The sequence below is a fragment of the Salmo salar genome, chromosome 20, assembly GCF_965601325.2.
Source record: "Salmo salar chromosome 20, fSalSal1, whole genome shotgun sequence".
Taxonomy (NCBI): Eukaryota; Metazoa; Chordata; class Actinopteri; order Salmoniformes; family Salmonidae; genus Salmo; species Salmo salar.
The window spans coordinates 62,285,295-62,297,802 of record NC_138310.1 but is presented as its reverse complement, the minus strand read 5'-3'; the positions used below and the strand labels follow the sequence as shown (position 1 = coordinate 62,297,802).

General features: G+C 43.7%; 1 protein-coding gene across 2 annotated transcripts in view; it reads left to right on the top strand.

The window, feature by feature from the left end:
• LOC106581050 (LIM domain kinase 1) overlaps nt 1–12,508 on the top strand; it is a 109,696-nt gene that overhangs the window by 58,018 nt on the left and 39,170 nt on the right. For both annotated transcript variants that reach the window (XM_082966625.1, XM_082966626.1), the window contains one exon: nt 11,630–11,768. In XM_082966625.1, the coding sequence (XP_082822751.1) occupies nt 11,630–11,768 (139 nt within the window). The remainder of the gene's footprint in view (nt 1–11,629; nt 11,769–12,508) is intronic.

Here is a 12,508-nt window from a genome sequence, read left to right as displayed (position 1 = left end):
TTTTCCCGTGGTTATGGAACACTGGAGAATGAACGGCCATTCTCTTTTTCCAGTCCAGTCCAGTCTGCCCCAGACAGACAGAATGTGCATAGATAGCCGGGCTGAAAGCCAGACAGAGACAGGGCTTAGCGAGCACAAAGGAAACTGCCTCCATCTACACTATTCACCCCCCCCCCCCCCCCCCCCAGCCTACAGCCACCACACGGCTCAACAAAGCTCCGTTACCTGCCATGCCCCTGCTCAATAGACCAATAGACTGCCGGTGCTACAACAAAAACTGTTCACCATTGACAAAAGCGTTCAGCAGCCATCTTAGAACTGAACCTAGCCAACCAGCTACTGTGTTAAAAATGCACAGACTAGCTTTCCCCTGCTCTTTTTGTTCTTGAGAGCTGCAGACAACAAAAACACAGGGATGGCTGAGCCCGGCACTGAGGGGGTTAATGCCGGCTCTTTACTGAGCTTGCAATTTCGAAGGGAGGGGGTTCGACCTGCGTCTGGTTGGCTGTGGGATTTCCTGGGAGGATTTGAAAACACCCAATGGGGAGGGGCCACCAAGATAATGAGATCATGCTTTTTCTTGGGAGTGACATCAAGGGCTGGGGGTCTGGGGAGACAGCAACGAAGGAATGATAAAAGAGATTGGAATGATAATAAAGGGGCGCAGAGAGGGGGGAGTTGGTTGGGATCGTGATAAATGTGTCTCATTTTGTGGGTTGCTCTCTCTCTCTTTCTGCACCAATAATGCACATCCTTACCTCACTACACATCCTTATACTACTTAGTAGTAGGGAAATCCTTACATCCTAACCATCTCACTGTAGAATCTACTCTATTCCCAGCGCGCAAATATTGTTTAAATTATGTTATTATCAGAACTGGTTGTAATCTTCTTGTAATCTGCTGAATTCCCTTTTCCCTGTCTGGTTGGGGAATTGTAACATTTTATTTTGTTCCACTGATGAAGATTTGTAGGAAAACTTGGCCTCCTGCCAGGAATTCCCCCCTCTATCCCTGTCTCGGTATTCCCTTCCAGTGGGAACGTCACTGGCTTGTTGACAAGATGTGAACAGGAGAGGGGTCTCCCTGGTCTCCCTGACGCTGTCGTTTCCTCATCTTGTTTTCCATTGCATACTCTGACGCTCCCTCTTTCTCTCTCTGTATATCTTTCTCTGTCTCTCTCTCGCTCTGTATATCTCTCTTTCTCTCGCTCTTTATTTCTTCTCTCTATGCATTTCTCCTCTGGCCTCTTCTTTATCTCTCCCTCTCTCTCTCCCTCTCTCTGCCTTCATCTGCCCTCTCACTCTTTCTGTCTCATTCTTTCTCTTTCTCTCACCGCTCTCTCTTTTTCTTTCCCCCCTCTCGTAAGACATAGGTCATATTTCCTCATAGTCACATGCTTGGTGTGGGTTGCAGTCTTGCCAGCAATACCCACTCACAAGAACAACAAGCACTGGATGTAATATAGACACAAATGACATTTTAGATACTAGTCCAGCCGACTGATTAAAAACAAATTGAGAGTGAGAGAGAGAGATGGGAGGCTACATGTATGACACATGATTTCTTGCGTTTTTCGTGATGCTACATCGTAAAAAATATTTAAAACTTAAAATCTTTCAACACCTTGTTGGAGGTTCTCTCCTCTCTTCCTCTCCTCCCCTGCCCAGTACAGAGGGTCCTTCCTGTAGACATAACTCAATTCCTTCAGAGGTGTCTCTGCCCACGTCATACCATGACCTCTGTCTTCCTGACAGAGAGAGAGGGTGGCCAGACTGACATTTTGAAGAGTCCCACCAGAAAGGCTGATTATTAAACAGACAATGTCTTTTGGGTTACGGTGAAGATTCAATAGTTTGCATGGTTGACTCGTGATGTATTTTTTTATCTTTATGAATACATTTTTGTATTGAAATGTCATCTCCAGCAATACTCCATTCAACTCAGTGATGTGAGGGGTTATCAGTGGAGTCAACACATTCTATGTGATCTGACTGCTGCAGTAACAGTAATACAAGAAACATGAAACACAGTTTAAGGTTGTTAAGTTAGAGACTATGGTACTGGTTTAGAGGGTGACCAATACATCACAGTACACAGCTGAGATGGCAGGTTGGTGTTGGAGTTAGTGGTTCTGTGTGGGAAACTTTCCAGCTAGATGTGTCTGTCCCCTGGAGAACTGGGGAAACCACAGAGATCTGTGTGTCTACTCATTCTGAAACTTTTGTGGGTGGGCTTGTGTTACTATCCTTGTGGGTACCGGAAATGTCCCCACAAAGATAGTAAAACATTGAAAATTCTCCCTCATGGGACATTTACCACGAGGACAAATAATCTTTTAAACTTAGAGGTTAGGTTTAGGGTTAGGGTTACAACTAGGGTTAGAGTTAGGTTTAGGGTTATGGTTATGAATACGGTTAGGGTTACGGGTTAGGGAAAATATGATTTTGAATGGATACACTCAAAGAGTGACCTACCGTAGTGACAGGTCAAATTGGCATCATTTTATTATTGTAAACAAACCCAATTATTATATTCATTAATATTTTGCTTTGATACCCATTTGAAACACTGGCAGCAGTTCATCTTGATCAGATATCTGGGTCAAGTGGTTTACATGGTAAATAGACAGGGCTGGCTCCAGGCATAATCAAATCAAATTGTATTAGTCACATGCACTTCACCTTACATTTCACCTTACAGTGAAATGCTTACTTACCAGTCCCTAACCAACAATGCAATTTAATAAAAAATATATGAGTAAGAATAAGACATAAAAATAATTAAAAAGCAGCAGTAAAATAACAATAGCGAGACTATACACAGGGTGGTACCTGTACAGAGTCAATGTGTGGGGGCACCGGTTAGTTGACGTAATATGTACATGTAGGTAGAGTTATTAAAGTGACTATGAATAGATGATAACAACAGAGAGTAGCAGAGAGAACAGTCTATGGCTAGGGTGGCTGGAGTCTTCAACAATTTTCAGGGCCTTCCTCTGACACCGCCTGGTGTAGAGGTCCTGGATGGCAGGAAGCTTGGCGCCAGTGATGTACTAGGCCGTACGTACTACCCTTTGTAGTGCCTTGCGGTCGGCGGCCAAGCAGTTGCCATACCAGGCAGTGATGCAACCAGTCGGGATGCTCTCGTTAGTGCAGCTGTAGAAGTTTTTGAAGATCTGAGGACCCATGCCAAATCTTTTCAGTCGTCTGAGGGGGAATAGGTTTTGTCGTGCCCTCTTCACGACTGTCTTGGTGTGCTTTGACCATGTTAGTTTGTTGGTGATGTGGACACCAAGGACCTGCTCCACAACAGCCCCGTCGATGAGAATGGGGGCGTGCTAGGTCCACTCTTTCCTGTAGTCCACAATCATCTCCCTTGTCTTGATTACGTTGAGGGAGAGGTTGTTATCCTGGCACTACACAGCCAGGTCTCTGACCTCCTCCCTATAGGCTGTCTCGTCGTTGTCGTCATCGGCAAACTGATGGTGTTGGAGTCGTGCCTGGCCGTGCAGTCATGAGTGAACAGGGAGTACAGGATGGGGCTGAGTACGCACCCCTGAGGAGTCCCTGTGTTGAGGATCAGCATGGCGGATGTGTTGTTACCTACCCTTACCACCTGGGGGCGGCCCGTCAGGAAGTCCAGGATCCAGTTGCAGAGGGAGGTGTTTAGTCCCAGGGTCCTTAGCTTACTGACCAACCTGCCCTCTAAATACACCTCTGCTGTCTTCAACCAGGATCTCAGCGATCACTGTCTCATTGCCTGCATCCGTAATGGGTCTGCGGTCAAATGACCACCTCTCATCACTGTCAGAAATCAAACCAGATGGAGATCATAAATATATGGGAGAGGTTGAGGGTAGAGGAAGAATTAAAAACAAATAAAATAAAACTATTGTAAAATAGACTGTGTCCATAAAATGTATATAGTATGTATAAGCTGGAAATACAGGCCTATGCATTGTTCACTAGTTTTCTCCATTTGGGGGAGGGGTGGTAAGGTTGGAGGGTAATAAAGAAAAAAAGACAAAGAAAAAATGAATAAAAAAATTATCAAGTAAAATACACCAGGTGCAATTTCAAAATTTGTTTGCGCATCAGCAGTTTTTATCTTGTTATGTCAGTCACTCAATTAGCTGACAATCAGCAATGTACATTTTTAGATTGGTAGTTAGTCTAGCCAGCTATTTATCTTCTAGTAATCATGGCCGAATACCGATGGTGCACATAAGGCATGTGCCCAGGGGCCCTGATCTCCAGGGGGCCCCAATTGATTTTGTTAGTCATTCTCATTCAGATATGATATTAACATGGCATAACTCATGGCAAAATGTGTAGATTTGGGAATTTAGCTTTAAAGGCCCCCACCAGAGGGCAATCTTGCCCTTATTTCAACGGAAATTCCTGTCCTATAACAGAAATGATCGTTTAGGTTCCACCTCCAAAGAATGGCGCAGGTTGCTAATACGTATTCATGAATTGGGGGTGGGAATGTTGTGGTGATTTCCAGGTGGAGTGGAGAAATAACAATAAGGAGGGCACTGACAGCTTTCAGTGTCGACAGCGAGCATGCTAATCTTATCTAGCTAGCTAAAGTTATTTGTTGTTGGTACACCGTATTCAAAATATTTGCCAGCTGGCTAGGCTATGGCTGGTTCTGGAGCTGGATTTGTCATTAGCATTTAGGGGAAACGTTGCCACAGATGGATAGGGGAACCAGTATCTTTGACTTTGCCATTTATTGTTATCTCAAAAGTTTTGTCATGTTCCATAAATTGCGGCCACGAAGCCGCCATAGAAATAGAAAGAATAAGATGAAGCTTTGGTAATATGGATAGCCTAACTGTACTGCCTAACAGTGCGAAAAAAGTATGAAAATGTATGCATATGAGCGTCTGGATAAGAGCGTCTGCTTAATGACTAAAATGTAAATGTAACTATTAAACGGTTTGGACTAGAGATGCATTTTTCTACATTGTAATAGACACATTGCAACCTTTAGTAGACTGCTGGCAGGCTATTAGACTGCGCTGAAGCAATGCCAAGTCAGCCTGTGCTCATGCCATGGTTCTCACAACTAGGGGAAGTGAAATAATAGGCTACACGCCGCAAATTATATGTAACAAAACTCTGAGCGCGTCTGACACGAAACGAAACACCAATACAAATGTAACAACAGCACAAAATAGATAAACAAGTTTGTGGAATTTTATTTTGCGGGTGCCTTTTCATTATAGGATAGACACTTGTGATTTCTAGCTGCACCAATCAAAGCAGTGGAGCGTAGGCAAAACCATTCACCTTGGGGCGACGGGGGGAGCGGGGGTTACAAAATTCAATCTTATATACAATTTTAACATTTATAAAATAGTCATATATTTTTTTTATACAGACTAGCAAAACATTTTTGTGAAACTTGACAAATTATCCAATGGATTATAAGGATTTGCTGGTAAAAAAGTGGAGGTGCAAAAACATAAGTTTGCACCCCCTATTTTAATTTGCTCAATGGCTCAGGCATCTACCGTGAAAAGCAGTTTGACTCAGCCAAAGATGATCTATTTTACCTTTATTTAACTAGGCAAGTCAGTTAAGAACAAATCCTTATTTTCAATGACAGCCTAGGAACAGTGGGTTAGTCAGCTCGGGGATTCGAACTTGCAACCACTAAGCTACGCTGCGACCCCTATTACATTGCTCAGTTCAGTCACGACTCAAGAAGAGGAAGGACTTTGCAGGTGTTTCTGATATTAGCACAACATATCATAGAGGAAACACACATCAATGACATGGGAAATTTCTTAAGTTACCACTTCGGATTTCCCACTTCAACCCCAAATATATACTCTGACTAAAACGATGACTTATTGACTTAAATCGTTGTGCATCATCATGGGTAAGAATGGGCATTGTCTTTCAGCTCTTGTGGATGTTTAAAACTGATACAAAGTCTTGCCACCCCATGGCAAAATGAGTAGAATTGCAATGTTATTATTAAATTGCTATATTTTCTCTCCACCATGGAAAAACATGGAAAATTACAGAAAATGTACTTTTATTTTTTTCTCTCCGCTGTCAAGAGAGGGGCCACTAAAATGTTTTGCAGAGAGGTGACAAATCTCACTTAGGGCCCCCAAAAGGCTAGAACCGGCCCTGTAAATAAGATACACAGCAGGCAGTTCAAAGATAATTACAGTATACAAACATCAAGATAATGAAATAATCTCAGAATCTAATGTCTCTACATAAGAGCATCACTGTGATCATAGAGTCAATGCTAGGCAAAGAATTTGGTGAACTATGTTGATTACACAGTGTGTTTTACATCAAAATCAATATTTCTTCTATATATACAGCATATCTAAAGTGAATGGATGCTGGGGGGGGGGGGGGGTCAAGGAGAGTGGAGTGGAATTTTATTACAAGGCACTTTGGCTGATTCCATTTGGCAATAGAGGGGTTAGAGAGGGGTTTCCAGATTTTTTGACTCCCTCCACCTCTCCTCTCCCCCTTCTTTGGATGTTTCTAGGCCCCTAGATAGTTGCAGCTGGGTGTCTGACATCTCAGAACCTGGGATCTTTCCTAGTTATTGTCTGTTCACTTCTGGAATAGTCATTTGTCTGCCTTTTTGTTTATTTCTCTTTCCATCCTTCCACTCCTCCCTCAGCTCATCCATCCTTTCACTGCCTCCCTCTCTCCCTCCCCCTCTCTCCCACCTCACCCTCGCGAGGGGGGAGCAGGCACAGGACGTACTGGGCTATGGAGGCGCACTCGAGGGAGAGTGCGAGAGGCAGGCACATGCTCACCACGATAAGCACGGGGAGTTGGCTCAGGTCTCACGCCTGGCCCCGCCAAACTAACCATGTGCCCCCCCCTCAAAAAAATTGGGGGCTGCCTCTTGTTCTTCCCCGGTAGGCTATGATACCTGTCCAATACCTGTCCCCAAGTCCAGTTTCTCCTTTCACTCCACTCCTCCATAGACCAGGTATCCATCTCCGCCCGGGCACGCTGCTTGATCCAATTGTGGTGGGTAGTTCTGTAACGGGCTTCGTATAGAGGGGACCAAGGCGCAGCGTGTTGAGTGCTCATAATAACGTTTATTTAAACTCAGAACACAGTTCTGTCAGGTACTTGAAGTCTACACAGAACACAACTAAACAGAATTCAACTGCTCACAAACACAATAGAAAAACCCCAACTTAAATATGATCTCCAATTAGAGACAACGCGAACCAGCTGCCTCTAATTGGAGATCATCCCAAAAACCTCCAACATAGAAATAGAATACTAGAACAAAAACATAGAAATAGAAAACATAGACAAACCACCCTAAACACCCCCTGTCACGCCATGACCTACTCTACTATAGAAAATGACATCTTACTAGGGTCAGGACGTGACATCAAGTAAAAACCCATCTATCCCTTTTCTTCCATCCTTTTGGCATAGCTCATCTCCCTGCCTCTACCTTCCTCTTTCTCTACCTCATTTAAGCATTGCGCCTCCTCTCCCTGTCCCGGCATATCCTTTCCTTCTCCTATCTCTTTCCGCAGAGCTAAACCTCTTTTTTTCTCCTCTCTCATCTCATGCTTAACTCTATCCTTATGCGTTCTCTTTTTTTCTTATCTCTTTTCTCTCTCAATGCTTTCAGCGAGCCCTGCATTTAGCTTACTCTGTGCTGCGTGGGAAAGAAAAAGGCATGACCATTTCATATGAATGAGGTCTGCCTTGTTGTTCATATCAGTATCATATCCAATAAACCCTTTTCTCTGTAACCATTCCTGTGGTTAACATCAGCATTTGCTCTCAGAGTATTTTGGTTATGTGTATCTGACGTGCAGCCCTTAATCTCATTCTGGTCTTCACCACAGACCATTTTGCATTACTCATCTCACATTATCACGTCTATATTTACCATTGTGTTTTCTTTGTGGTGGATGGTGGGCCACTGGTCCTGTTCAGTGATTCATGTTCAGCCTGTAGATATATGGGTCATGACTGTGAGTAGCATGCTATAGTGTTTGTGTTATGTTGTTACTCTTGTCAGTTATTATTTTGGGTCACCAGCTTTGTCCGGCAATATCGGCTACTGTACACTACAAGTGCAACAGTTTTGTGTGGGTATAGGAAGTAGTAGTACTGAACTCAGGGCAAGCTCTTAGTCATCCAGCGGGGTATTTGGTACAATGGGTTAGAGAGTCTCCCTCTGAATCTTTCAAAATGTTAATCCTCTTATGTGCCCCCTGTAACGCAAACACGCACCGGCATGCATGGTACACACACACACATACACACAGGCATGAATGTGCACACACACACACACACACACACAAACACATACATAGGCATGGACATACACACACACACACACACACACACACACACACACACACACACACACACACACACACACACACACACACACACACACACACACACACCACACACACAGGCACAAATCCACCAAAGGTCGCTCCAGACAGACCCTGTCAAAGGGTATCTCACAAACACATACACTCACACTTTCACTCGCATGTAATCCTACTACTATTGCCTGCTACTGTGGGTAACATCAAACTATATTAGGAGAACTAACTGTTTAGTCATATGGTATTCTGTTACAGTACAGTTCAGCGCTACATGCCCTTCCCTGATAAGGTGACTTCAGCTTGGATTTAGCTCGAGAGCATTGAAGCCCTGTGTGGACTGATATGCCTGCTGTGTAAATTGCAGGCCCAGGTATGACTTTGACTCTGCAGAGGGGGAGGTGTAGCTGGAAGACAAGAATGCTGACTAAGTAGAGTAGTGTGTTTGTGTCCTCTGGCTACCCTTGACCCAGTTCTTCTGCCTCCTATCATCACACCACATGCTCAGCATACTGCATGCAGCAGGATCAGGGTGTAGTAGTGGGAGCTCTGTCTTTAACGTTACACTGAGATGTTCACTATGTGAGCACATGTGCATATCAGAAAGAGGGAGGTTTAGTGTGTGTACGTGTGTGATTCTGCATGGGCGCATGCATGTGTGTGACCTGGCTTGACTTAAAGAAGTCTGATAACTGCTGAAACCCATTGGAATTGACCTGCCCTCTCCTCCAGTGCCTGCTCAGCCTGTTCCACTCACTTACCCCCATCAGCCTCTGTCTATGTCCTCATCCTCATTTCCCTCTCCCTAGGCCTCCCTCCCAACAGTTCCCAGGCCCCTAAACTGAATCTGTTTATATTACACCCCATACCCTTACCCCACTGCCCCATTCCCTTTTCCCTCCTAGGCCTCTGGTCTGGATGTTCTATAGCCCAGCAGAGAGGCAGCAGATGGGGATTGATGACCAAAAGTCCCCCTGACTCCCCCAGGTCTGTTCCTATTGATCCCTGGCTGTCTGGCAGAGGACGGACTAGGAGGGCTGATGGACGATGGTCCACTGGGATGGAGTGGAGACACTCATTTAGTCATGGATGTCTCACACAGATGACCTTTTCAGACTATCACTTTGTCCTATACAGCATGGTCCCAGCCAGTAATCATCCCAGTAGGCTATAGCTAGGCTCAACTTGTCTCAGCTCATTTCTATGAAAAGGGTAATGCACAGAGCAGTCTCAAACTCCTGTCCTCATTTCAAGATCTCAGCGAAGGAGAGCTGATGTCATTTGTTTGTCTTATTTCAACATAGAGCCTAGCTGGAACAGAAATGGGGAAGCGGGTAGCCTAGTGGTTAGAGCGTTGGGCCAGTAACAGAAAGGTTGCTGGACTGAATCCCCGAGCTGACAAGGTACAAACCTGTCACTCTGCCCCTGAACAAGGCAGTTAACCCACTGTTCCCTGATAGGCCGTCATTGTAAATAAACATTTGTTCTTAACTGACTTGCCTAGTTAAATAAAGGTTTTTAAAAAATTGAAGTGGTTTTGTTGTGGTTTAGAATAGCCAACAAAACTACTTCCTCTGGAACTTGTTTTATCTTGATTCATGGTTGCAGAGAGGTGGAAAGCTGACAACCACCCTGAGCTAGATCAATGTTGTGTCATCTATCTGGTATGTTCAGTATCGTGCGTGTCTGTGTGTGCGCGTGTTTGTCAGTGGAGGCTGGTGGGAGAAGCTATAGGAGGACGTGCTCATTGTAATGGCTTGAATGGAGTCAACACGTTGTTTCCATGTGTTTTCTGTGTTTAGAACCCTTCCATTCATTCCATTCCAGCCATTACAATGAGTATGTCCTCCTATAGTTTCTAACATCAGCCTCCTCTGGTGTGTGTGTCTCTGTGATTATTGACTGTGTTGTCGTCTGTGTTGTCATCTCCTCTCCCCTTCACTCCTCAGTCCTCAGCCTGTCTATCAGCCAATGATCTCTATCTGCCTGACATCACTACCCAATCATTCAGCTCTGTCCTCTCCTTGAGAGAGATATCTCACTATCAGCTCTCTTAATCCACTGTTACTGACAGCGATAAGTCCATTCCTTAAGATCTCCACATGCAGATAGCCCCTTATGTCTATGATATAATTAAGTAATAAGGCCCGAGGGGGTGTCGTATATGGCCTATATACAATGACTATGGGCTGTTCTTATGCACAACGCAACACAGAGTACCTGGATGCAGCCCTTAGCCATGGTATATTGACCATATACCACAAACCCCTGAGGTGCCTTATTGCTATTATAAACTGGTTACCAACGTATTTCGAGCAGTAAAAATACATGTGTTGACGTACCGATGGTATACGCATTCAGGGCTTGAACCACCCAGTTTATAAACGTGGTTATATATCTGAGATGTTTTGTTCTAAGTCAAATGGTTTTGCAACGTATAAAATCACTTTGCAATTGTGTGGATCAAAAGCCACTGGAGTAACAACCATGTCGTTATAGTTGGATGTTGTGTTTGGACAGCATTGACATGTGAAGGTGTCATTCATCATATCCTTGTTGTTTCAACACCTTTATTAGTCACAGTGTTGGGTTTGTCTGTGTTCTCACTTTGGTCTAAGACCTAATGTATGTGGAAGTGTTGCTTTAGTCTTAGTGGTTAACGCGTCATGGATCTGAAAGTGATGAAACTTAAATGTCCTTATCTGTTGCATTACCTTCAGTAAGACACATCTGGTTTAGCCTCATGATGGGCTAAATATAATGGGGAACTATATAAAAATGTATATATATTTTTTAAATACAATTTATTTTTCATTTCTACTTCATCTTTTGAATAATTTTTATGATTTTCTGATTCCATCTCTTCAGTTTGTGTTAAAAATATATTTTTCTTTGGTCAGCCAGCCATTGGTTAGGCCTTCAGAAGCTGTAAAGAAGGCCTCTGCCATTCAATTGTATTAGAGCAGAAATGTGGAGTTACCCAATAGTGAGCAGTAGCCTAATTTTCCCATGCTTTTGTTGTAGTGTGTGTGACAATGGTGGCGACTGTAGGAGGTGTTATCGAGGATGATGTGGTGGCTAATTAGTTTTCAAGACTAACTTTCAACAATCAGTTAAATGTTGTGCGGAGGGGGAGGCCAAACCCTGCACTGTCTACTCTTCAGCACCGACAAGACGTCAACCTGGGCCAGTACTGTTTTCAAAGACCTAGCCAGTTTTACGAAGTCAGCTGTGCTTAAAATTACTCTCTCTCTCCTTGTTCAGATGCTGTGAATGCAGTGCCTCCCTGTCCCACTGGTACTATGAGAAGGAGGGCCGGCTCTTCTGCAAGAAGGATTACTGGGCCAAGTTCGGAGAGCTGTGCCATGGATGCAATGACCCCATCACCACTGGACTGATCATGGTAACATAGTCTACTGCCACAAAGAGCACAGTAACTAGATCCTCCTGACTAGAGTACTAGAGATCACTCTCCTCTCTGTCTTCACCAGTCAATCTCTCCAATCAGCTTGATACGACACTCCTGTTACAGTCTGTCGGATATGGTTTCCGCAACAACATCCACACAGAAACACTGGTCTCCACTTTACAGTACCTGTAATTAGACAGTATGCCTTACACATCACTGTAAGCTTTACAGGGAGAGGCATTAACTGTTGTTTCAGTAAAGAGAACAGTCTGAGAGGAGAGGTGTGAAAGGACATGTGGGTCAGTGGAGGATGGACATGAGATCTGCCCTTCTCTGATAAATGGTGTTGGGTTGGTGTGGAATGGATTGAATAACTTCACTAGTCACTAGGGCAGGGCTCGCAAGTGATTTTTTTTGGTCCCGCAAAGTCTTAAGAGTAAAAAGAGATCTATATATATATAAATCACTTGTGAGCCTGCCTGTATATACAGCTCTGGAAAAAATGTAAAGACCACTGCAAAATTATTCGTTTCTCTGGTTTTACTATTTATAGGTATGTGTTTGGGTAAAATGAAAATGTTTGTTTTATTCTATAAACTACTGACAACATTTCTCCCAAATTCCAAATAAAAATATTGTCATTTAGAGCATTTATTTGCAGAAAATGACAACTGGTCAAAATAACAAAAAAGATGCAGTGTTGTCAGACCTTGAATAATGCAATGAAAATAAGT